Here is a 26,538-nt window from a genome sequence, read left to right on the forward strand (position 1 = left end):
AGGGTGAATCTTCCCCAGCAAAAAAAAAAAAAAAAAAAAAAAAATGAAGAGAGCCTCAGGGACCTGTGAGACTAAAGCAAAAGATCTACCATTCGTGTCACTGGAGTCCTGGAAGGGGTGGAGAAAGAAGGTGAGGCTGAAAATGTATTTCAAGATATAAGGGCTAAAAACTTCCCAAATCCGACAAGAGACATAAACCCACAGATTCAAAAAGCTTAGCAAATCCCAAATAGGATAAACACAAGAAACTCACACCAAGACTCACCATACTCAAATTTATGAAAACTAAAGACAAAGAAAAAATTATGAGAGAAACACCACCACATCTATACGGCAACACAGTTTGAACAGTGGATTTATCATCAGAACCACGGGAGCCAGAGGGAGTGGCATAATATTTTTCAAGCACTGAAAGAAAAGACTGTCAATGCAGAATTCTATACACAGTGAAAAGATCCTTCCGGAATGAAATGCACATCAACACATTCTGAGATGAAGAAAAATTAGGACTCAGCTGACAGCAGACCTACCCTAAAAGAAGGCTAAGGGAAGTTTTCTAAGAGACAGGAAATGATAAAAGAAGGAGTTCTGGAATGTCAGGAAGGAAGAACAATGGAAAAAGTAAAACCATGGGTAAGCACAATACATTTTCCTTCTCTTAAGGTGGGTGAGTTTAGCAAGGTCAGAGGATGCAAGATAAAGAAAAAAATCAACTGTATTTTTATACACTAACAATGATTACATGGAAATCAAAAATGAAAACACAGATCATTTGTAACCACTCAAAAGAATACGAAGTGCTTGGATACAAATCTGACAAAACATGTATTAGGACTCATACGCTAAAAACTACAAAACGCTGATAAAAGAAATTAGAAAAGATCTAAGTAAATGGACAGACATACCATGTTCATGGGCTGGAAGACACAACATAGTAAAGATACCAATTCTCAAATTAATATAAATGTTTGACACAATTTCTATTAAAATCCCAGCAAGAATTTTTGTAGACATAGAAGATTATACTAAAATTTATATGGGAAGGCAGAGGAACTATAATAGCTAAAACAATTTTGAAGAGAAAGAATAAAGTTGAGGCATCAGTCCACCTGATTTCAAGACTTACAATCTAGCTACAGTAATCAAGACTGTAGCACTGGCAGCAGACAGAAAGATCAAGGGGACAGAACGGTGAACTCAGAAATACACCCACCCAAATATGTCCAACTGGTTTTTTACAAGGGTGCAGGAGTAATTCAGTGGAGGAAGGATAGCCTTTTCAATAAATGCTGCTAGAGTAACTGGACATGCAGAGGCAAAAAATTGAACTTTGACTTAACTTCACACCATATACAAAAATTAACTCAAAATAGATCACAGACTTAAATGTAAAACATTAAACTATAAACCTTTCATAAAAAAGGAGAAAATCTTTGGGCTCTAGGGCTAGTCAGAGAATTTTTAGATTTGACAACAAAACTACAATTCATAGTGGGAAAGATTGATAAATCGGACTTCACTGGGACTAAGAGCTTTTGCTCTATGTAAGATCATGTTGGGAGGATGAGGGGATGGTTTACAGACTGGGAGGGAATATTTGCAGGCAACATGTCTGATGAAGGAACAGTAATATCTAGAGTATGTAAAGAACGTCAAGGGCCGGCCCCGTGGCTTAGCAGTTAAGTGCTCGTGCTCCGCTACTGGTGGCCCAGGTTCGGATCCCGGGTGCGCACCGAGGCACCGCTTGTCCAGCCATGCTGAGGCCGCGTCCCACATACAGCAACTAGAAGGACGTGCAACGATGACATACAACCATCTACTGGGGCTTTGGGGGTTAAAAAAAAAAAAAAGGAGGAGGATTGGTAATAGATGTTAGCTCAGAGCCAGTCTTCCTCAGCAAAAAGAGGAGGATTAGCATGGATGTTAGCTCAGGGCTGATCTTCCTCACAAAAAAAAAAAAAAAAGAACGTCAAGGCTCAACAGTCAAAAAACAAACAATCCAATTACAAAATAGACAAAAGGCATGAAAAGATTTTCAGCATCATTAGTCATTAGGGAAATGTAGATTAAAACTACAATGAAATATCACTACTCACCTATCAGAATGGCTAAAATAAAAAATTTTGACAAAACCAAATGCCAGCAAGGATATGGAGAAACTGGATTACTCATACATTGCTGGTGGGGATGTAAAATGGTACAGCCACTCTAGAAAAGAGTTTGGCGGTTTCTTAGAAAAATTAAATATGCATTTACCATATGACTCAGCAATGGCACTCCTGGGCATTTATCCCAAAGAAATGAAAACTTATGTTCACACAAAAATCTGTACACAAATATTTACTGCAGCTTTATCCATAATAGCCAAAAACTGGAAACAACCCAGATGTCCTTCAACGGGTGAATGGGCAAAAGAACGGTATATCCATATCACAGATTACTACCCATTGACAGAAAAGAATGAACTACCAACACACTTAACAACCTGAACGAATCCCCAGAGAATTATGCTGAGTGAAAGGAGTCAATCCGAAAAGGTTACAAGTTGTATGATTGCATTTATATAATATTCTTTAAATGACAAAAATTATAAAATTAGGAATCACGGATGGGGGTGTGGCAGCAGGCGAGGTAAGTGGTTGTGGCTATAAAAGGGCAACATGAGGAATCCTTTTGATGATGGAATTATTCTGTATCTTGACTATATCAATGTCAATATCCTGGCTGTGACATTTGTACTACAGTTTTGTAAGATGTTACCTTTGCAGGGTAATGGAAACACAGGATCTCTCTGTATTATTTTTAAAACTGAATGTGAATATATAATTATCTCCAAATAAAAATTTTAATTTAATTAAAAATAGACGCACAAAAACAAAACTCTACAAAATAACTGTACAAAATATCTAACTTAATGAAGACCTGCATGTTTAACTTGTATAAAGACAACATGACATTAGTACGTAGAATTTAGAGATATCCTGAAATAGATTTCCTGAACACATTAACCCAATCAAAAGTAGATGTTCAAAAAGCATTGCTAAAATAACAATAAAAGTTAAAAAAAATTGTTTAAAAACCAGAACGTTATGCCAATGAGATTAGCTGAGCATTTACTTTTGTATCCTTTTTTCTATGACTGGCCTCACTGCGCTGATCCAGTCATCTTGATTGCATGCACCTAGAAAGAAATTTAAAAGCATTTAAATCAAATAAAATCAACATTAACATTGCAAAAGTTTGGTCCAAAATATCTCCTTTTATAAATATTCTAGCAAATTCAGAATAGTAAAAATCCTTTTGGTATAACTGTTAAGCTTCATTTCTTATTTTCTTAGTAATGGTAAGGGGAAAGAGCATCAGCATAATTTGCATTGCCACATTATTGTGTCACTTCGTAGGTGCTGAACAAATATTTGAGAGAGTAATGAATTAGGGAGTTATCTCACTAAAACTCACAACTCTGTGAAATAAGGATAATTACCTTCGTTTTACAGATGATGAAACTGAGAGCTAAGAAAAACCAGCCCACATGTTAGTGGCAAAACAAGGATACAATCCCTTATCTGTCTGACTCCCCACCATCGTAACTATAAAATAAAAAACTGAAATCCACACATAATGCAAAACCAGTTTTACCCAGTTGTTTTAATCCTCTTTCTCACCATTAATTTTAGCACAGACACCACTATATAGCAAAACTGGCTGTTCTGCTGTATCTTTTCCTTCTTTTATGTTTGATGGCTCTAATGAACAGAGAATGGCTGACCAGACAGAAGCCAACAGAGAAAATGCACAGATCAGATCAACCACCAAACTAGAGAAGATCAACTTCTACAGACTTGAAAGAACATTCTATTAATTTTCTGTAACAGACATAGAAAAAATAAATATTTTTAAACATAGAGGTAACATGTAAATCTGCACGAGATAAACCTTTGGTTCTATACACGGAGCATGGTCAAAAAGTAAAAACAAAATGAAACTACGTTAAATTTTTTTAAATCTAAAAGTTTTATGAATAGCAAACAACATTAGATTCATTTAAGACAGGTTTTGTTGGTCTTAAAAATATACCTAAAAAAAAAAGAAAACTTAATGAAGTAAAAAATAAGGAGTTAAAATTCTTTTGTGGGCCTATTATTTTACTACCATATCAGAACCACCATTGTACCCTCTACCTTGATAACCATTTATCATTTTTGCTCAAGGTTAGAGACGGAGTGGAACCAGGATAAATCTATCCTTGGGCACAAAGGATGACAGCACATTAACGCGCTATTTAAATAGAAACTTTGAAGAAAAATATTTTTATAAATTGTTAAACACTGAATTAAAGTGATTCTGAATGATCCAATTCCAAATGAAAATATTTTAATACAAGATGATGATAAGAAATGCTTACTATCCCTTATCAGTAGGTTAAAAATGACAAAAATAAGTTCACTAAAAGAAGTAGTTTTTAAAAGTTAACTGGAAAATAAAAAACAAACGATGTAACCCACGGGTTAAAAAAAATTCTCTTACAGGCCAGCCCAGTGGTGTAGTGGTTAAGTTTGCACGTTCCACTTTGGCGGCCTGGGGTTCACTGGTTCGGATCCTGGGCGCAGACCTACTCACCACTCATCAAGCCATGCTGGGGCGACGTCCCATATAGAAGAGCTAAACTCGACAACTATGATACACAACTATGTACTGGGGCTTTGGGGAGGAAAAAAAGAGGAAGACTGGCAACAGATGTTAGCGTAGGGCCAATCTTCTGCCAAAAAAAAAAAAAAAACTCTTAGGAAAAAAATTAAAGGTCCCAATTGAACTACAGTAGTCAACATGTCCCTCCTATCTGTTATTTAATTTTATAAACTACTGAAGAGCTAAAAGGCTTCATGATGTTATACTACCTTGTAGTCACCTACCCCTTCAAAATTTAAGCAGCACTGTGGCTAAAACTAGCGTGAACACCCAATCTTTTTTTTCCTTGTCAAAGCTGAAATACCAGAAAAGGAACCACATTACCTAAATCAATCGGTCCTTCTCTTAATCCATCTAATTCATACAGCCTTCCATTAACAGGAACATAACTGACAAAGTGAAAAGCATCTTCTTCTTTTGCTGATGTCTTCGCATCAAATTCAAACATTTGTTGTCTACAGTGAAGAGAAAAACAGTAAGAGACAAACAAGCAAAAAAGAAACAGTATTTATTTAACATAAAGTCTCTTTACCTGGCGAAACTGTTGTGTACTTGTCGAATCACATCTGAATTGCTCAGTGCCAAACCTTTCATCTAAAATAATTTTTTAAAGTAAACTATTAAAATAAGAACTACCACAAATAAAGTATTTTAGGAATAATAAGATTATACTCACAGCTGCATCAAAACTTTGTGAAAATTCCTTAAATTCTGATAATGTCTCTCCTAAATGGACATCTTGATGGGTACAGTTCAGTAACACACTTACTATGGCTTGAGTAGCACAAGCATTGTTAATTACCTATAAAATATAAAAACAAAGACATTATCAATTTGTTTAAAAAAAAAAAGCAGCTTTTGACTGGTGACAATAACTCCCTAAATATGAATAAAGTTAATCGTTTTAATTTTTATTTCATACACTCTTAGAATAAACATAATAATAAATATGTTTAATTTCCATTCTAATCTACTTTCAGGAATTTGCTGCAATTCTGGAGTTGCAGATTCTAGGAAACCAAATAAATCAAATGAACTCATAACATCTGTGAAACCAATCCCGTTAGGGTAACAAGACCAATCTTTCCTGATCTAAAACGGCTGACTAAGCAACAGAGCTTGTCCTCCCTCCCCTTCCCTTCCTCCTAAACTCACTTCTACCTATCCAAATTCAACCCATACTTCAGTACCCAGCACAAGCTCCAACTCACCTACGTGGCTTTTAGAGAAATCATCTAACAATTTGTATTAGTTTCTACCCTCATTTGACTGCCTAAAAAAGGTATATATTGTCCACATATATTTCAACTCAATCATATACAGCCTCTACAGTGCTGTCATCTAGCTGCTAACTGTTTATTTACCAAATTATGTGGACCTTGCATTCTAGTCAGAGGAGAAAACATTTAGACAGCCCTTCCTATGCGCCAGGTATTCTTCTAGGCACTTCACAAGTATTCATTCTTTTAATCCTCTCAACAACCTATGAAGAGGAGTACTATTATTATCCTCATTTTACATTTGTGGAAGTCCAGGCATGAAGAGGTTAAGTAACTTGCCCAAAGGGCACAGAGCTAAGCATGAGGCACACAGTCCGGTTCTCGAATTTGTGCACTTAGCCACCATGCTAGGCTGGCTCTCTACATATACATGCTGTGTCTCCACCAAGATTATAACCTACTGAGGGACAAGTTAAAAACTGCTTTATTCAAATATCACTGATATACAAAAAACTGCACATATTTAGTGTATACAGTTTGAGTTTGGCACTTTTTTTCTAATTCTTTAAAAAAAAATTCTGAAGTGACGGATTACAGATTTCAAGTTCATAGATCCTAGGAATGTTTGATGGTGTTCTCTGCCATAGCCTCAGCATCTAGCCTAGCATTGGGGACATATTATGTCTTTAATGTGTCATAATCTTCCACACTCCCTATGGCACCTACCCAGTGTTGAGATCACAGAGCTGGAAATGACCTCAGGTGATCAGTGTGAGCACCAGCAAGGTTAACTGCAGGGTCAAACCTGGTAAATGATTTTAATAATACACCTTAGTCCTATTGCTATATTTTGTTACTGCATGGTATCTAAATACCATTTTCTAATTAGAGTCTTTCCAAAAATGCTAATTCACTTATGATTTTACAATTTGGTAAACTATTTACACCCTGCTTGATTTCAGAACAATTTTCGATTATCTTCCCTCTTTAATTCTTACACTCCTCTACTTGCCATGTTGTCAGAGGCTTCTGAGGTCTTTACTGAATATCCATAGTTCTTACACTTTTGACTCAGTATGTTTGAAAAATTCCTTGAAAAGACTGCTTTCTCCATTATGGAACACTCTCTTACTCCCAAATCTCAAACAAATATAATGATACCACCAGCCTTCTGTAATTCTTCTCTCATAATATTTTGTACTCAAAACTATCTTATAATTGTCAAATTAGGGAAAGTAACAGGAGATCTAGAATCCAATTAATAGTGCTGCTGCTTTCTTTTAATACATATTTTGATCTGAATCACAGTTCTTTAGTAAATTTGGATAAAAAATTTTAATGATTAAAGGAGACTTGAGAAAGGTGGTTAACTAAAACTCTGTAAGACTTAGTGCTCCCTTATCTTGAGCCAAAATTATCTGGAGATGTGCTGGTAGGAGTGAAGTTAGAAGAAGTTAAAATTTATACTCATTCACACATTCCTTCAAAATTATGACACATTAAAGACATAATATGTCCCCAGTGCTAGGCTAGATGCTGAGGCTATGGCAGAGAACACCATCAAACATTCCTACGATCTATGAACTTCAAATCTGTAATCCATCACTTCAGAAATTTGTTTTAAAGAATTAGAAAAAAAACTCCTGCCAAACTCAAATTGTATATACTAAATATGTGCAGTTTTTTGTATATCAATTATCTTTGAATAAAGCAGTTCAAAAAAAAAAAGAATCCTGTAGTTACTGATATTTCTCTTCCTCTGTTAATAATGATTTACACTGCCCATGATTTATTACAGCTTATTGTGTGTGTGTGTGTAAATAGTAATTATGGTGTGTGTGGGTATAAAAATACCTCTTCAGGTTTTAAAATGAGTTCAGCGCCACCAAGTGGTTATGCTATATATAGCACAGAATTACCAAAAAAAAAAACCTTGAATAGCACACGGCCATTCATTTCTTTACTGTGTGCCAGACATTGTGAGAAATGCTGAACATACAGTGAAGAAGAGAGGTGTGGGGCCAGGCCGGTGGCGCAAGCGGTTAAGGGCGGGCACTCTGCTTTGGCGGCCCGGGGTTTGTGGGTTCAGATCGCAGGCGCGCACCTACGCACTGCCTGTCACGCCATGCTGTGGTGGCATCCCATATAAACTAGAGGAAGATGGGCACAGATGTTAGCTCAGGGCCAATCTTCCTCCACAAAAAAAAGAGGAGGATCAGCATCGGATATTAGCTCAGGGCTGATCTCCCTCACCAAAAAAATAAAAAAGGAAAGAAAGAAACAAGCTCTCACAAAAAAAAAAAAAGAGGTGTGGTCCTCTGACCTCATGAAATTCAGATAAAAATCACCTTATATGCATCTATTTGGGAGAACTTCAACTTCAGCTCATGTCACAAAAAATTCACTGCGGTATAAATTATCTATATAGTTCCCAACTTTTTACATCTTTAACTTATCTTGAGTGTTCTATTATATACTCCGGCTTTTAACACATTTTTAAATACAGTAGTAGAGCTCGACAACAGAAACAAGGCCGGAGCAAGAGGTCAGAAGCAGGGCTGGCCCAGAACCTTAAGAATGTGGTTTGAATCCCTGTGAAAGGGCACACATATTCTCCAGTGCACCCAGGCTCCTCCACTCCCACTTCTCACACAACTCGATTCTCACACACACGTTGCCAACCTGATCCCACAGCCACTTGACTCTGCAACCCCTGGACTAGAGAATAACTCCTTTTCATCGTTTATGCAAAAGAACGTGATGCCCAGAGGACTACTACTAAAACAGCTTAAAGTACCACATTCTAAATTATACTCCATCTTCACTGAGTCACAGCTATAAGATAAATTAATAAATTCTTAATGTTTATTAATAGTCAAGGAAAGAAGGGTTGATAATCAAACTGTTGGTTCCTAAAGGGAAGGTGACACTAAGAAAAAAAAGAAAGTATAAGATAAATGCCCTGCCTGTGAAGAATTTAGGAGGAAAGACACACAAGAGAAAGATGATAAGAAATGCAAACTAATGAAGGAAGAAATCGTCTGGAGTACCAGAGAGGGTTTCTCTATGAATGTGAAATGTTCATAGAGCTTGAAAGCTTGTAGGACCTAGAGAACAGAGAAGGAAACTCATTCTAGGAAGTGAGAAGGCTATGAACCAAGGAACCAAGTAAGATGCTGTGTTCAAGAGACATGGAGCATAGTGCTTTGTATTAATATGGTCGCAGTCGTAGCCCGGGGGGCAGTCGTCACCTCATAAATCGCCGACCTTGGGCAATTAGTAGTTTACTCTAGGAATAAGAGATTTTTAATAGGGAAATAACATAATACATATAGTGCTTCAGAAAAATCCAGTTTAAGACAATTTATAGGAAGGACTGTAAACAGGTGGCTGAAAACAGAAACGAGATCAGCTGGTTGCTCCCCTAATGCAAGTATGAAATAATAAAGGGTGATCGATTAGTGGAGTAAATAAAACCACCATCTCACTAATATGCTAGTCAGAATTCCAGGAGTCAGGAAAATAACTAAAAATAAAATAAGATTAAAAAGAACAGGGGAATACTAATAACAACCACGTGCAACAAGTTTGTAAACTTAAGCTAAAATTGAGAAATTTCGAAAAAAATATCTTACCAGAACCAGGTCAAGAAGAAATAAGTAGCCTGAATAGGTTTAACTATAACCTGAAGCAGTGGTTAATTAGGTTAAATCTAACAAAAGACATAAAAGACCTCTACTGAGAAAATTATGCAACATATTAAAGATAATAAAGAAGATCTAAATAGAGATACATACTATGTTCTAATATCATGAAGATATAAATTCTCCCCAAATTGATACATATATTCAATGCTATTCCAGTCAAAATTCCAACTGAATTTTTCATACCACCTGATAAGATGACTCAAATTTACATGAAGAACAGAGGGCCAAGAGTAGCAAGGGTATTTCTGAAAAAGAGCAGGGAGGGGAGACATGACCTATTAGATACCAGAAATTATGAAGAAATAAAAGGAATTAAGACAGTGTGGTATTGGCACAGAGACAAACTGATCAGTGGAAAGGGGTACAGTCCTGAAAACACACACACACACAGTTATGGAACTTTGGTATATAAAAGAGGTGACATGTCAGATAAACAGGGAAAAAAAAATGTTCAATAAACGAGACTAGAAAAAAAATGGTGATTTGTATGGAAAAAGATAAAATTGAACCCCTACCTCACATGATATACGATGAATTATGGACACAGATGTCAACAGTTAAAATTTAAATACATAGGTAAATATCATTCACAACTTCAGACAGATAATTTGTTAAACAAGATCCAAAAAGCACTGGCTCTAAAATACAAAATTCTATTCACCAAAAGATGCCCAGAAAAGGTAAAACAATTAAGGTGCCAACTTGGAGAAGCAGCATCAAGAATATATAAACAAGTCCTACAAATCAAAAAGAAGAGCTGGGCCAGCCCCGTGGCTTAGCAGTTAAGTGTGCGCGCTCTGCTACTGGCAGCCCGGGTTGGATCCTGGGCGCGCACTGACGCTCGGCTTCTCTGGCCATGCTCAGGCCACGTCCCACATACAGCAACTAGAAGGATGTGCAGCTATGACATACAACTATCTACTGGGGCTTTGGGGGAAAAAAAAAGGAGGAGGATTGGCAATAGATGTTAGCTCAGAGCTGGTCATCCTCAGCAAAAAAAAAAAAAAGGGGGGGGGGCAGGCCCCATGATGTAGCAGTTAAGTGTGCGCGCTCTGCTGCTGGCGGCCTGGGTTCGGATCCAGGGTGCGCACTGATACATCGCTTGTCAGGCTATGCTGTGGCGGCGTCCCATATAAAGTGGAGGAAGATGGGCACAGATGTTAGCCCAGGGCCAGTCTTCCTCAGCAAAAAAAAAAAAGAGGAGGATTGGCATGCATGTTAGCTCAGGGCTGATCTTCCTCACAAAAAAAAAAAAAAAAAAGAAGAGTAAATTAACCCCATAGAAAAATAACTTAAACAGGAATTTCACAGAAGAAACACATATGGCCACTAAGCACATGAAGACCCTTTCAACATTAGTCACCAGGGAGATGTAAAACAAGACCAGCGTGAAGTACCATTTTAGAACAAGCTGGTTGGCAAAAATTAAAAAGGCCTGACAATACCGCATATTGGAGTATGTGGCTACAGAGTAACTCAGATATTGCCAGTGGGAGTGTAAAATGGAACATCTACTTCAGAAAATATTTTGATATTTCCTCCTAAAGTTGCACATTTGTGTATGAGATGAAGCAGTCGTTCTACTTCTAGGTATATAACAGGAAAAATCTGTAAGTGTACACGGGAGACCTACAAAAATGCTCAGTTGCACAATTCACAGTAACTCAAATAGAAAACTCAAACAACAATCTACGAAGAGTATGTAAATAAACCGTAGTGAGTTCACGCAATTGATATCATACAGCATACAGAATAAATGAACTGCTGTGACAACTTATGGGTGAAACTTAAGAATATAATATTAAGTCAAAAAAGTAATAAGTCCCCCAAAATTACATCGAGCATGATAATTTTTATCAAGTTAAAATTTTATATACACACACCCCTTTTTAGGATTACAAAAACACATAAAAAAGGAAGCAAGAAAATGATACAGAATTCAACGTGAGGGTTACACTGGATGGAGGGAGGGAGGATGAGAGTTATGTCGGACATGGGTGGCATAGAAGGAAATAATAGTTAGGTGAAGTTTACTTGGGTGGTGAGTTCCTAGGTGCTTACTACATTACTTAAAATAACCTAATAAATAAAGAAATAAAAGGAGGCCATTAATGTGTGTCATCAATCAAGGATTACCATAATTCCATTCTGTGTACCCAAAGATCAATTTTTTAAAAAGGAAAAAAGAAAAAGACGTCATCATTGATGGATATGTCTTCCTCCTTCATCCCCACATCCAATCCATTACACATTAAAGGTGCTAACTACTTTATCTCCTAAGTACTATGCAAATCTGTTCGCATCTCTCTCTACTAGCAGTCTTTTATCTACTCTTGCATGGACTTCTGCAAAAGCCTCCTAACTGATATCTCGTCTTATATCCTACACAGCTCCCTCCTCGTCAAACACATTACCCACACAGTAGCCAAAGGGATCTCTTCTAAAGGAAAATCTGATCACGTCACCCTTAAAACACTTCAATAACCTTCTATTATTCTTAGGATACAGACAAATGTCTCAATCGTGGCCTAAAATACCTGCATGATCTGACCTCTGTCTGCATCTGTGGCAGAAGGCTAACAGTTGTTCTCTAATATCTATCATCTCCTTCTTCCATATGAATAGAAGTACCCAAATCTACCTGGGTCCATGGCCACCTGGAATGAAGACAACTTTCCCATTCTCCTTTGCTGCTAGGTACAGCCATGTGGCTGAGTTCTGGCCAAAGAGAAGTAAGCACGTGACACGGGCAAATTCTAGAAAATGTCCATAAAGGGAGAGGAGTGTGCTGTTCCCTTCCTGGTGTCTGGAACGTAGAATTGAGATAGAATGGCTGCAACTCCACCAATTATCTTGGACCATGAAGTAATCTTTGGAATAGAATCCACACACAAAGGAACAAAATGAAAGAGCCTGCAATCTTGCCGGTTCTTGGATGTAAAAGAGCAACACTTCTATTTCTTGTAAACAATTGTTGCTCTGCACCTGACTGCACCTAACCTTCACTAATACACTGTCTGTACAGCTTCATACCTCATGCGTCTCCCCCTTTCTGCACTCCAGTTACACTGACCTCCTTTTAGCACATTTTACGAGTCTTACTCCCTTTGCTATAAAGTTATTAATCTGGGATGATCCCCAGCTTCTTTCCCCCAATTAATACCTACTTAACCTTTAGATTTCAGCTGAATTGTCACTTACTCAGAGAAGCTTTCTAAGATCTCCCTGAAGAGGTCAAGTTCCATTCTTATGTGTGCAGAAAAGAATTTAATCTTGCCCAAAGAGAGGTCTCTGCTCCTGGGAGATGATCTCTAAGCTCTTGAAAAGGCACGCCTCATAAGAGTGTCTGTTCACCTGGGGGGCTCTGGGCCACACAGATGGTCTAACACTACGACTGAGAGTGGGGTTTTGATCAACAGTATCAGCTCAACCTTCAGAGTTGACCTCCATCAGCCACACAGGTGGTCAACCAGGTCTATGCGAGTGAGGCCCAGTAAAGACTCTGGATACCAAAAATCGGTTGAGATTCCCTGGATGGCAATACTCTGCACACACTGTCACACATCACTGCCAGGAAAGTTAGCACCATCAGTGCCTCTATGGGGAGAAGACAAGTGGAAGCTCTGTGCACGGAACTTTCCAGGACTCTGCCCCATGCGTCTCTTCCCTTTGCTGAATTTAATCTGTATCCTTTCACTATAATAAACCACAACTGTAACTATAACAGCTTTTGGTGAGATCTTTGAGTTCTTCTAGCAAATCATAGAACCTAAGGATTCCCCAAACTTGAGATTGTCAGAAATGAGCATGGTTTTGGGGACACTGAACTCGGTAGTTGGCGTTTGAAGTGAGGGCAGTCTTAGAGATTGTTTTCAAACTTCTGTAATATAGTTCTCATCTCACTCCACGCAGTCCTTATCACCACTGTAATTCTGCATTTCACTAATTAATACCAATCTCCTCCAATAAACTCTAAGCACTCTTGAGGGCAGGAATCATGACTGCTCATCATTCCCCAAGCACCTAGCACAGCATTTGCCACATTGTAGGCACTCAATCATTCTTTCCTGAAAGACTGAACAGATGGGGTCAGACAAACCCAGTACCACTGCAGCGAGATCTTAAGCAAGTCAGACATTAGCTTTCTCATCAGTGAAATGGTAATAAGACAATGATGTTTTGTAGAAAAGCATTACCAAAATGTCATTCCTGGATCCTTACACACTAATTGTAATTACTAGAAGACCATTTCTGTTCTCGATATTTTATTAATCAATGATCCACACGCACACCCCTCTCCAATTAGAGCATATGATTAGCATAAGACAGCGAGTACTACCTCTCTAAATTGATGCAATTCCACCCATAAATACCAAAACTATATACTTAGTTAATATGTATGACCTTATCACAAATATAATTTTAATTAAATTTCTAAAATTTCTGAAAATACTCCTAATTGTCCAGAGCCTCTGGATTGGAAATCATTACTATAAGCTCTTGAAGCCTAGAACCAAGGATTATACGTTTATGTAATATATACCACAAAGTTTCTAGCATAGGCTCATAACAGATACACACTAAAAAGACTGTTATTATTGGAGAATTCCTGATCTGTCAGTTTAATAAGAACTGTTGGCATAATATAGTAGAAAAAATATGATATTATTGGGAAATCACTAATCCAACACATTAATAAACATGGCAGGAATAATATAATACAAATAAAACATTAAATTACAGTAAGACAGAAGTATAATACAGAACTAGAAAAATATCAAGGGATATCATAATCTAGTGTCAATTTTTTTCTTTATAGAGTACTTTCTTATAGCTTAAAAATACCTAGGCCTCTATAAATCAGACATCATTAATGTCTTAGTGAATTCTAGTGTTCTTTAATAGTAACATTCTTAGAGATGAAGAGTTCAGTCTACATTTATTGGATACTTACTATGTGCCAGGGACTGTATCTTGGGTTTACAATTTAGTGTAGAAGAAATATAATTAAATACACACACATGTATATGTGGAAAAATTTGGAAGAATATAAATTGTTGTCAGTGGTTATCTCTAGAACGGGCATTAAAAAGGATTTTTATTTTCTACATCATACATTTATAACGCTTAAATTTTGTTATAATGAGTATATATTCTTATATACCTTAAAAAATAACAAAAACTTTCTTTAGGAGAAAAATCACCTGAAGACTTTTAAAACTGTTTGCTACTTTTTCTCTACTACCCAGATCTTCAAAACCACAAACAACTGTGGTTTTAAAATTATAATTATTGTAGTACAATGATACTCACATAAGTACACAAATATTACAATATATAAATGGATTATCTGAGTCAGAGAAATAATTAGAAACTCAAAATGTTGATCATTAAGAGATTAGTTAAATTATAGGTCATTTATACCAAGAATACTTTCAATAGAGGCAGCGTTCTGATGTGGTTAAGAGTATGCACTTCAGAGCAACAGGGACTGGTTTGCACCCCAGCTCTGTCACCGACTAGCTGCATAACTTGGGCAAGTTTCTTAATCTCTCTGGGATTCAGTTTCCACCCCTGTGAAATGATGAGTAACCTGTAAAACCACATAGGGTTGCTGTGAGGATCAGCTACTACAAATAAAATTAATAATAAAAAATAATATATATAAAAGTGCATAATAAGCCTCAATAAATGTTAGCAAATACTGGTATGTGTACTGAAACAGAATAAAGTCAAACTTTTATCATTCAGTGAAAAAAGATGCAAAATATTTTGCATACAATCTAACTTTCATAAAAAAGAATTATAATGAGAATGTGTCACCAGCGAACAAACAGAAAACGTGGGAGGTAGTATGGCATGTGGAATCACAAACCTGGGTTTTAGACCCGGGTTTAAATTCTGGATCTACCAGGTATGAGCGGTGTGACCTCAGGCAAATAAGTTAATTTTTCCAGGCCTCCATTTCTTCATCTGTGAAGTGAGGATAACCACCACATAGGGTTGCTGCAAGGATTAAATAAATACTATATCTAACGCACAATATCTGGCACACACCAAGAATGATAAATGTTGGCTACTGTTGATATTGCTATTATTATAGTTGTTATTAACAAGAAGAGACACATCTGTCTTATTCATCCTTTTATCCCCAGTACCTAAAACAATGCCTAGCACAAAGTAGGTGCTCAATAACTACTTATTGATTAAATGAATGAGTCAAACTGTTCAAAGTGGTTAGTAGAGATGGGTGTGGGATTACAAGGATATTCACTTTCATCACTAGCTATTTCTGTTAAGTTCTGCTATCAGAAAAAAAAAAAAAATTGACACTTTACACAATAATAAAATAATGTTTTCCTAACCCTTAAAGTAAAAAAGCAAGAAAGTTCTAATTTCTCTAAAAACACTCAATTTTAAAAACTTGGATGAAAATGGAAAGTAGTAATAAAAGCAAAGAAAAAGGGAAAACAAATTACTAAATGGAATAGCAAAGGCCTGATCTAAAGGGCAGTAACAAGAATTAACAGTTTTATTTTTCCACCTTTCTAAAGGTCAAACAGATTATCCTAAGCAATTTTTTGAGTCTCAGAAATAAGTGCAATTTTCCAACAAATGTAATCATATTTAGCTCAGATTTTAAACATTAAACCTCTTTTATAATTTTCTTTTTCAGCTTTTCCAAACAACAGACCAGATACAGGGAGGCATCTAACAAGGTTAGTTAAACATGTCATTGTATACACAAGAAGAGCAGTTCTCAGAGTGGACCATGGACCCCTGGGAATTCCTAAGTCCCTTTTCAAGAGGTCTGTGAGCTCAAAATGTCTATAATAATTCCAAGACAGTTTTGACCTTTTTCCCTGCTTTCACATTTGCACTGACAGTACAATAGCAATGGTGGGTAAAACTGCTGGTATTTTAGCATGAATCTAGGCAGCGGCACTGAACTGTTTCACTGACACACAGACGTAGTTAAAAAAAAAAAAAAAACACAACAAAACAAAAAAGCCAGCTTTACTGAAGATTGTCTTTGTTACATTTCAACCTCAGAGTACAAGTCTTTAATATTCTGTTGAAGGAAATAGGTAGTACAAATAAGGCATTTCTGCTGCACCAACATATGCTAGTCATTTCGAGGAAAGGCACTAGTGTGATTCTTTGAGATGTGAGCTAAGTTGGCTGGTTTTTCTAGGAACATCATTTTTACTTGAAAACAAATGGCAGACAAATGCGGTTGTTCAGACAGGGTATTTGGCAGACATTTTCTTGAAAATGAGTGAAATGAGTGTCACTTCAACGAAAACACCTGATATAGTATTTGCTATCCTTGACAAAATTTGAACTTTCAAGCAAAAATGAGAATTTTGTAAGACTTAGATCCGCCACTGTGAGTTTAAAAATTTCATGATACTTAATGACTTTTCTGATGATACAGATGGTGATATTAACAAATGTGACTCGTTGATAATGTATATAATCAAACGTGTCAACATTTAGAAGATCTGCCTACTTCGGTGAATTTTCACAATGACCAATGAGATCCAATGAGCAAGACAAACCAAGGATTTTAATATAACCAAGTACAAAGTTCAGTGATATGGTTTCAAATTTCACATTGCAACTAACCTTTAAGAAAGCAACATTTTTGGAGTTCTGATAGAAATATCAGACAATATCCATAATTCTCTGAAAAAAATATTAAAATACTCCTCCCTTTCCAACTACAACTCATGTGTGAGACTGAATTTTTTTCATGTACTTCAACCAAAAACAAAACAAAATAAAAACATTGCAAGAGACTGGATAAAGCATAGGAGAATCCAGCTGTGTGCTATTAAGCCAGACATTAGATTGCAAAAATGTAAAACAATGCACTCGTCTCATTAATTTTTTTGTTTTAGTAAATAATTTCTCATTAAAAAATATGTTACTTATATTAACTTCATGAATAAACTTACATTTATTCTTAAATCAATTAAATATTTTTTAAATATCTTAGTTTTAATGTCTAATATGATAAATATTGATAAATAGATATATATTTAGATAAAGAGAAGCTCTTTGGGGAATATCTCAATAATTTTTAAGGGGTCCTAAGACAAAAAAGTTTGAGGACTGCCACACTAGAGACACATAGGTGTAATAGTCCTGTTTATAAAAAGGATTGCTCTCAAGACTTCAGAGTATCCACAAACCATACCTGCTTGGCGAAAAATATCGTGTCAAGTCTGGAGTCCTGAACCACAGAGCCCGCTGGTTCTTCTCCCGGCTGCCACTTGAAAAGAAAAATTAACCCATGAACTGGCCTACAAAATAAAACACAAATTAGTGACACCAAACCCTGCTGCTTTTATAACACATTGTCAATATACTAAATTTTAGTCAGCTACTTAACAAATATAATGCAAATGAAGTAAATGAGAAATATTTTTAAATTTCTATTGCTATTCATAGTCACTAGAATGTTGCCTAAGATGACGCTAACAAAACTTAAAATTACACCAGTGAAAACAGAATTATAATGAAAAGTTCATTTTCAAATCTGTAGATTATTCATTTCTACCTTACATCACCTCACTTAAAAACAGAATATAAGAACACAGCAAAACTAGAAGCTGTTAACCCTAGATTGAATTCCAATATATATGGATAAAGTTCACATACGATGTTAATAGAGAAATGGTTGATAGTATACATGTTACGAAACATAGAAAGTCACCTTCATACAATTACTGGATTCATGAACAAACATCCGACTACAGCATGAAGGATGCTGTCATCTCATACATAATGAAGTTGCCCATGAAACATGAAATTGCCACTTTAGGATTCTCTCCAGTCCATCTTTCACAACTGCCTTCCATGCAACAAAAATCCTATCCTTTAAAGACAGTTCAAATGACACATCTTTAATCAACCTTCCCTGATCACTCAGCCAGACTGATCTTTTATTCCATCTAAAGTGACTGCTCTCACGCGGGGAAGGGGAAAGTAGGGGGAAGCAAACTATCTCCTTACTATTAAAAACAGTAACCATATCCCTCCAGTCCCCATTTTCCCTTTTAAAAGCCTACACCTTGTCCCCAATGCAAGATTCCAAGAACTCTCTCACCAATGAAAACTCCTTCAGCTCTCCATTTGCAATACAGGGTCAATGCTTGAGGGCCTGGGGGTTGAGGGTAAGGAGTGGCTCAGAGAGGTGACTCTGCTCAGGATGGGGAAAGAGGATGGCACTTGCTGGCATCTGCATTTGGAATCTGACCTGTAACCTCCCCAAGAAGCAATGTGATCATAAACAGACACGTTCTGAATTACTATTAATATACATTACCCATTAAATATGCTTTTGTAGACTGACCTATTATTCACATTTTTATGTTAAAATGTGTTCCCTGTTCTAACCTTATCGAACTATAAGTGAATGTTGTAAAAAAATCAACCAATCAGTACTTTGTTGATATGGAATTCCAGAGACTTAGTTTTTTTAACCCCTTACAAGTTACTTATCTATGAGCCTCAGGTTCTTGGTTATAAAATGAGAATAATACCTATATTACAGGACTGAAAAAAGACTTAAAGGAGATAATGTATTCAGAACAGGGTAATCCAAGTAAAACAAACAGACAAAAGTTTGCTTATGCATACACATGCTATTTTTAACACAACTAAAGTTATACTTACTTTAATTTTTCAAAATTCTCAGGCTCCAAACTCCATATTTCTTCTACTTGAGCTCCTCGGCAACCTGAAATAGGAAATTATTCTTCAGAAAACAAAATAACTCATTTTTTCCCTTTACCATACAAGACCACTTAACAGCGCTGTTCCTCATACTCACAGCGTTGTTGTGAGGAATAAATGAGATAATTTATTACACATGAAATACATTTAACACAGTGCCTGGCACACTCTACAGGTTCAGTAAATGTTAGCTAGTAGTATTACCATGATACATACAACAGCCACATTTACCAGTGCCTTTTATGTAAAGTGCTTTAAATGCATTTTCTCTAATCCCTGCAAGACAAGTATTATATGGAAGAGGTTTAGGGAATGTTAAGTGACTTGCCTAAATTCACTATAGCTAGTATATGTCAAAAAACTAATTAAAACCCACATCTGGTTCCAAAGTCTGGGCACTTCCTAACATTTCAGATTATTTTCAAGTGAGACCTAGAGAAGCCTTTAGACCACCTGCAAAAATCAATGGGTTAAAAAAAAAAAAAAAAAAAAAAACTTGGGTCAACCAACTATGTGACTTTGGGCATTCATACCACTCCGTGACTCAGCAGGTTGCTGGACATTCACATACAGAAAGTTGGGCAAAAAAACTTATAAATGTGAACCTATATTTATATGAGCGTCAAAAAGGGCACAAAAAGACACTAACGCAACTGTTAACACTGGTTACTGCTATTGGAAATCAACTGTAAAAAGGCCAAACATTAAAACATTGTACATATCATACCAAAACAACAACAACAAAAATCCACTGAATAAAAGTGCCCCAAAATCTTTTGCACAGGTGGAATTTCAAGTGGTGACACTGTTTAAATAACCTTAAGTTAAACACATACAAATCTCTTTGTGTAAGGAAAACACAGTACTCAACTGTTAGCAACTATCTCCTTATCTACATTCAATATCTAATAATCTCCTTATGTACATTCAATTTCAAATAATGCGTGGTATAATGGAAAGAGAAATAAGCAATGATTCAAGAGACCTGGGTTCTAATCCCAGCACTGCCTTAAAGTTCTTAACCTTGAGCAAGAACATACCATCTTGGAGCCTCAATTTCCCCATGTTTAAAAAAAGATACTACTTGCTTCATCCAATCCACACAATTCTTGTGATGTCTAAGTTATCTAACACTAAACACAAAGAATCACTTAATGCAGACTCCGCTAATACATATTAAGTAAAAAGTTGGGTGGGGGGAGGCTTTAAAAAGTTATGAAATGCCAGTATTTAACAAATACCTTTTATGTGCCAAGCATGGCACTAGGCTTTGGCGAGGACAAAAAATAATAAACTATTGTCTCAATACTTAAGAACTTCACAATCTAGGAGGAAAGAAGGACATACAACTCAAAACACAGTAGAGCGTGCATAATTTGCATATGAAAAGTACACAGGGAAGCCTTCTGGAAGTTAAGAGACAGGAGGGATCATTACTTATCTTTGCTGATCAGAAAAACTTTCATGGATAGTCGAACTGGGTCTTAAAAATCATGATCATATAATTAGTCATCCAAACCAGAACACTGTTCCAAAATGAAAGAGAGTACTAAAATTAAAATGACGTGTTTTGAAATATTTATGTACTGACTAACACATTTATATTATGATACCAGGTGGCTCTATAAAATAGTTCTATTCAAAAACTAATTTCAAAAATAATTTTCTTAAAAACATACCTGGAGCCTTTCTCCCCAAGAAATATACCCTGGTGGGGCTCTCCCAAACTGTTGCCAGTGCCTCAAGTTCAACTGTCGGCTACGTATGCTATCTTCCAACAGTTTTGACAACAATTTGTCATTTCCCTAACTTTGCCAACAAGTCTGTCAGAAGCAGCAGCAGGCGTGGCCTCAGCTTCTGCACCTCCCACCAAATGTAGCCCCAAATATCCCCAAACCCATTCTCAGTCATTCCATGGCATGGACAAGTGTCATTTAGCTGGTGAAGTGACCATATAGGAAAAACTTGGTTGTCGGCCCTGAGGCAGTCTCTCTAAAAACAATGACTAGCTCAATTATTTAAAATGAACAGGGAGCCCAAAGTCGGAGGAAGTATTTACCTGTACTCTTAATGAGAAGGTCCCATTTTGGGGGTGCCAACATTTATAACCAATACTTGCTTCCAGGGGTACCAGGTGCAACTTCATAACGATACTTCCATTTCTTGTATGCAAGCCAAGCATTACCTTGCCTCTCTCCTCAAAACAAGGTGACACGCACCTTAGGAGTGGTCATAACAGACCTTCGTGTTAAGGAAACACCACGTTGGCCCCAAAAGTCATTCAGATCTGCCTCAACTCATGGGCCAGAGCTGTTGTGGATGACGGAATCTGCTAGACCTCCTCCTTGTAGGCCCAGGTAGAGTCTGTGCAGTCACTGACACACCCTGCTGTACCGGGTTAATGCCTTAAGCCAAGAAGAAAGGTCGATACTAAAACTTGAGGAGAAAGCCACCTGGCTCTCTCATGTCAACACTCCAAGAGATAAACAGATTTGGTAGCAGCCCTGTGGGTCAATTCAGATTAATCAGAATAGCTGAGGGAATGGCATATTGGTGTAGAAAGGAAGGATGGATTTTGTTGGAAGACAATTTTCAATGGCTTTCTCCTGTGTCTGCTTATCTTCTGAGAGGAATTACTACATTTGCTCTGGAGTATCTTTTCAAGGATGTTAGCATAGTAAACAGACTTGAAAGAGAGAGATAGTGTCTCCCTCTGGGGTAGAGGGAAGACACTCTATTTGCTGTCCATAACAATCTCTCTCTAGAGCCAAAGATGAATAGGTTTGCTAGCAGCCTCTTTATAAAATTGGGAGTTCCCCAAGCTCAGAGTTTCTCAGCTTTGACACAGATTCATGTGTGCAGCATCCGCCTGGGTCCACGTCCACTCCCATGGACTTAGAGAACAGGGAACCAAGACAAACGTGAATCTCCTGCTGCCTACGGTGCCATGAGCAATACAGTCCTCTATCTCTCAAGTAGTCATCCACCAGCATCTATAAAACAGCGGCAGGCTAACTTGTCAGCTGGCAAACAGGGTAAAACCTAACACTTCATAATTCTTAACAGATGCCGGATTTTGTCAAATGCTTTTTGTATCTATTGAGATAATCATATGGTTTTTCTTGTTTACTTTGTTAATATGGTGAATTACACTAATCTCAAATGTTAAACCAACCCTGAATTCCTGGGATAAACCCCACTCAGTCACGATATATTGTCCATTTAATATATTATTGGATTTGATTTGCTAAAATTTTGTTTAGAATTTTTGCACCTATGTTGATGATAATAGGTCTGTAGTTTCCTTTCCTTGTAATGTCTTCGTCTGGTTTGGGTGTTAGGATAACACTGGCCCTCATAGAATGTGTGGGAAGTAATCCTTCGTCTCCAATTTTTTGGTAAAAGTTTGTGTAGAATTGGTATTACTTATTCCTTAAATATTTGATAGAATTTACCAGTGAAGCCATTTTGGCTAGAGTTTTTTTTGTGAGAAGGTTTTAAATTTAAATTTAAATTTCTCTAATAAATGTAAGGCTATCCTTGTTATCTATTTCTTCTTGAATGAGCTTTGGTAAGTTGTGTCTTTAAAGGAATTTGTACATTTCATCTAAGTTGTCAAATTTATTGGCACAAAGATGTTTAGCATATTCCCTTATTATCTTTTTAATATTTGTAGAATCTACAGTGACACCATCTCTCTTACTCCTGATATTGGTCCCTTTTGTCTCCTCTCCTTTTTCTGATCAGCCTGGCTAGAGGTTTATCCATTTTATTAATCTTTGAGAAACTAGTTTTGGTTTCATTGATTTTCTTCACTATTTTTTTTTTCTGTTTCACTAATTTCAACTCTGATCTTTATTATTCCCTTTCATCTGCTTACTTTAGGTTTAATTTGTTCTTCTTTTTCTAGTTTCTTGAAGTGCAAGCTGGGATCACTGATTTGCTGTAGGAAAAGAAACCCAGTCCCTGTTATTCCATCTTGGCTGGAAGCAAAAGTTGACAGCTTCTATTTTTAATTGGCAGACTGTCACAGTTTGTTTTGTTGCATTTCTGAATTATGTATGTACCATACCAATTAAAAGTATAGTTCTGCTCTATCAGTTTCTTAATTTAACAGAACTTTGTTTTACCATGATGTTATATTCCAACAAAATTTGTATTTATATATTCACTAAATCCACAATTTCCCCTCCAATGAAGAAACTTTTACAACAGTATTAATAATACAATAAGATGTTTCATTTTTGAAAGAATGAACTTCCAAACGCTTTTTTAAATCCATAAATTGGATGAGGAAAAAAATGGAAATGATGGAAAAAATAAACTTATTTCCTCTTTTAAGTATCTGATGATGATACATAACTACCATCACTTAACTTTTTTTTTCTTCCTCTTTTTGCATGTGAGCCGTCACCACAGTGTGGCCACTGACAGACAAGTGGTGTACGTCTCCAGCTGGGAATTGAACCCCTGGCCACCAAAGTGGAGCGCACTGAACTTACCCACTAAGCAACTGGGGCTAGCCCCCCGCAAAGGTCTTCCGATAACAGAGCCAACCCATTAATAGCTATTTCCTCACGTATCATATGTGCAGGTGCAGAAGGTACATTTACATATCACTCTCTTATGCCTGACTTTATTTAAATCACTTTCAATTCCAAGTTTTCTGCCCATACGAGATTGAAACAATAGCTGTTAATGGAGTGGATTAATTATAAAATAAACAAACTTACCTAAGACAATATTTCTTAAAGTTAACTTTAATATATCATAACAGTTAAGGTCTTGAAGGTAAATTTTATGGCTAAATCTGCAGACTTCTCAAACCCAGTATACGTCTGAAACTGAACCCATTTTCTCATCCATCAAATCTGTTCTTCTCTTGTACTTCACCAGCCACCCAAGCTAGAAACCAGAGTTATTTTCACCTCTTTTTCCCTACATCCAGTCAGTCAGCGGTCCTGTCGATTTAAATATAGGAAAATTATTGACTCCCTCCTCCTCTCTAACCTCCTTCTTTATGTCAACCCAATCATCTCAGACTTCCAGCATTTTAAGAGACTCCTAGATTCTCTCACTTCATTCCAATCCATCCTGCACACTATACATAGAAAACCTTTTTTAATTATAAAAATGTCATGTCAGCATTCGAATATCTTCAACGGTTAAGTCCCCAGTGACTAGAGAACAATCCAAACGACACAACATGGCATACAATCTGGTCTCAGTTTATCTTTTCAGCTTCAGATTCAAAACCTCCAGTCTGTTACATTACGTTGTAGACACTTTGCTAGCTGTCCTCTAAGCCATACGCTTCAACATCACTGCTGTTTGTTTTTTCTTCTGCCTATGCTCTCCCACGACCTGTGTTCCTATAACATTTTGCACGTACTCTAACACAGCAATTAATGCACCATATTAGTTTGATTGTCCGTTCTTTAGAACAGCAGTCATGGTTTAGTCACATTAATTCCCAAACCCTACCAGCGTGCCTGAGATATAGCAGATGAACAATATTTGCTCGATAAATGATATACCAAATATTCATCTATGTACACTAGACAGTACCTATATCAACGCTTAACTTTTATCCCGAGTACGAGTTTTAACATAACGCTAGAATTAATAACACTTGACGACATACAACAAATAAAAATACACTTACTGTCCAAAGAAGAGGCTGGGAACAAGAGGGACAGGAAAGGATAAAAAGTCAAAGATGTTGATTACTTAAGCTGGAAGACAAGGAATACAGCCAGAAAGAAATTATGAGGAAAGCATGTGGCCTCTAGTCTGGAGCACTAGCTCAAGAAAACACATTTCACCGGAAGCCCGAAACGAGCAGGGAGCAGACCTAGCGAAGAGCCGGTGGGTCCCACGCAGTCAGCGAGCGTGGCCGTCCGCAGGGCTGGTCCACACTCAAGGCGTCCTGCTTTGAGTAACCAGGCTCTCGGGTTCCCGGGCGGCGCGGCCCCGGACACCCCGCCCTCGAGAAGGCACACCCTGCCTTTTCCTGCAGGACTGACGGCCTGAGCCACGCACCTGGACGCACCTGCCCGGGACGCGGAGCGCTCCGCCGAGAATCGGCCGTGGGAAGGCAAAGACACGTGCGTACAGGGTTGGGGGGTCAACTGCTCGCGTCAATTAAGAAGTAATTGACGGCCGAATCCGCAGGATGCGGCGGCGCACCCGACAGACGCGGTCCCTGCCCTCGTGGTGGGGCTCCCTCAACATCACTGCGGGGACGCGACGGCCCGGGACCGACAGGGCGCGGGAGCCCCGCAGCCCCCTCCCCGACTGCAGCGCCTCCCTTGGACGCGGGCGGCGGTGGCCGCAGGGGACCACTCCGTGCCCAGCTTGGGCCTCCTCCCGTGACCCCCGGCCCAGGACAGTCCCCTTGGCGCTCACCGAATCCTTTAATGAGCTCGGTGAAGACCCCGGGGTCGCTTTCCATGAGGCACCACTCCCCGGCATTGCCCGTCATGGCCCCGGCCACACACCGCCCGCGCCACCTCTCGCTCCGGCCGCCCCCCGCACCAGCTGCTGCCGACCACTGATCTCGGCGAACCCGCCGCGCAGCTCGTCCACCCCACGTCACCCCGCCTACTTCCCGACAGCCTCCGGGCGCCGTCACCTGCAGCGCCACAGAGCGCGCGAGGACGCTCTAGCCGCCCGGGAGACAGCGCAGGTCTTCCCAGGCTGCGCAGGACCCGTGGCGGATTCGGAAGGGGCCAGGCCTGAGGGGAGGGGGCGGGGACTCAGAGCGCGGGGGGAGGGAACATCCGGGATCCTCGCCAGGCTGGGGCGGGGCCGGGGGCGGGGCGACAGAAGAGGGGCGGGGCGCGTTCCTGGGAGCCCAAGCTGGAGGTCCTGGCGGCGGCGGGGGAGCTGGAGTGGTCGCCGCCCGTCAGGCCGCCGCCGCCGCCTCTCGTCGTTCCCCGCGCGGCGCGGGGCTTCTCCCGGTGGCGCCGCGGGTTCGGAGGGTCGGCCGCCGGGCGCAGATGAGGAACGGTAGGAGGCCGGCCCGGGGCCCTTTGTGCGAGCTGAGCGGCCCTCCATGTCCCTCACCCCGCATCCCAGTGGTCCAGGCCGGAGCAGACGCTTCGCCAGACCCTCGTTCCCCTCGCCGTGCCCATCGCGGTAGGGACATCCGCGTTCGGCCGGGCCCGGACGCTCCC

General features: G+C 38.5%; 1 protein-coding gene across 5 annotated transcripts in view; it reads right to left on the reverse strand.

The window, feature by feature from the left end:
* UCHL5 (ubiquitin C-terminal hydrolase L5) overlaps positions 1-26,538 on the reverse strand; it is a 39,290-nt gene extending 12,752 nt beyond the window's left edge. For 2 of the 5 annotated variants that reach the window (XM_058533709.1, XM_058533708.1), the window contains exons 1-7: positions 26,429-26,536; positions 19,301-19,364; positions 17,820-17,925; positions 5,366-5,491; positions 5,222-5,283; positions 5,014-5,144; positions 3,118-3,181 (exon numbers count right to left, since the gene is read on the reverse strand). In XM_058533709.1, the coding sequence (XP_058389692.1) occupies positions 3,118-3,181; positions 5,014-5,144; positions 5,222-5,283; positions 5,366-5,491; positions 17,820-17,925; positions 19,301-19,364; positions 26,429-26,510 (635 nt within the window). In that variant the 5' untranslated portion in view covers positions 26,511-26,536. Of the gene's footprint in view, positions 1-3,117; positions 3,182-5,013; positions 5,145-5,221; positions 5,284-5,365; positions 5,492-17,819; positions 17,926-19,300; positions 19,365-25,768; positions 25,974-26,428 lie in introns of those variants that run through there. The other 3 variants (XM_058533711.1, XM_058533710.1, XR_009217133.1) reach the window with 2 other exon arrangements.

This window comes from Diceros bicornis, chromosome 38 (genome assembly GCF_020826845.1).
Source record: "Diceros bicornis minor isolate mBicDic1 chromosome 38, mDicBic1.mat.cur, whole genome shotgun sequence".
NCBI lineage: Eukaryota > Metazoa > Chordata > Mammalia > Perissodactyla > Rhinocerotidae > Diceros > Diceros bicornis.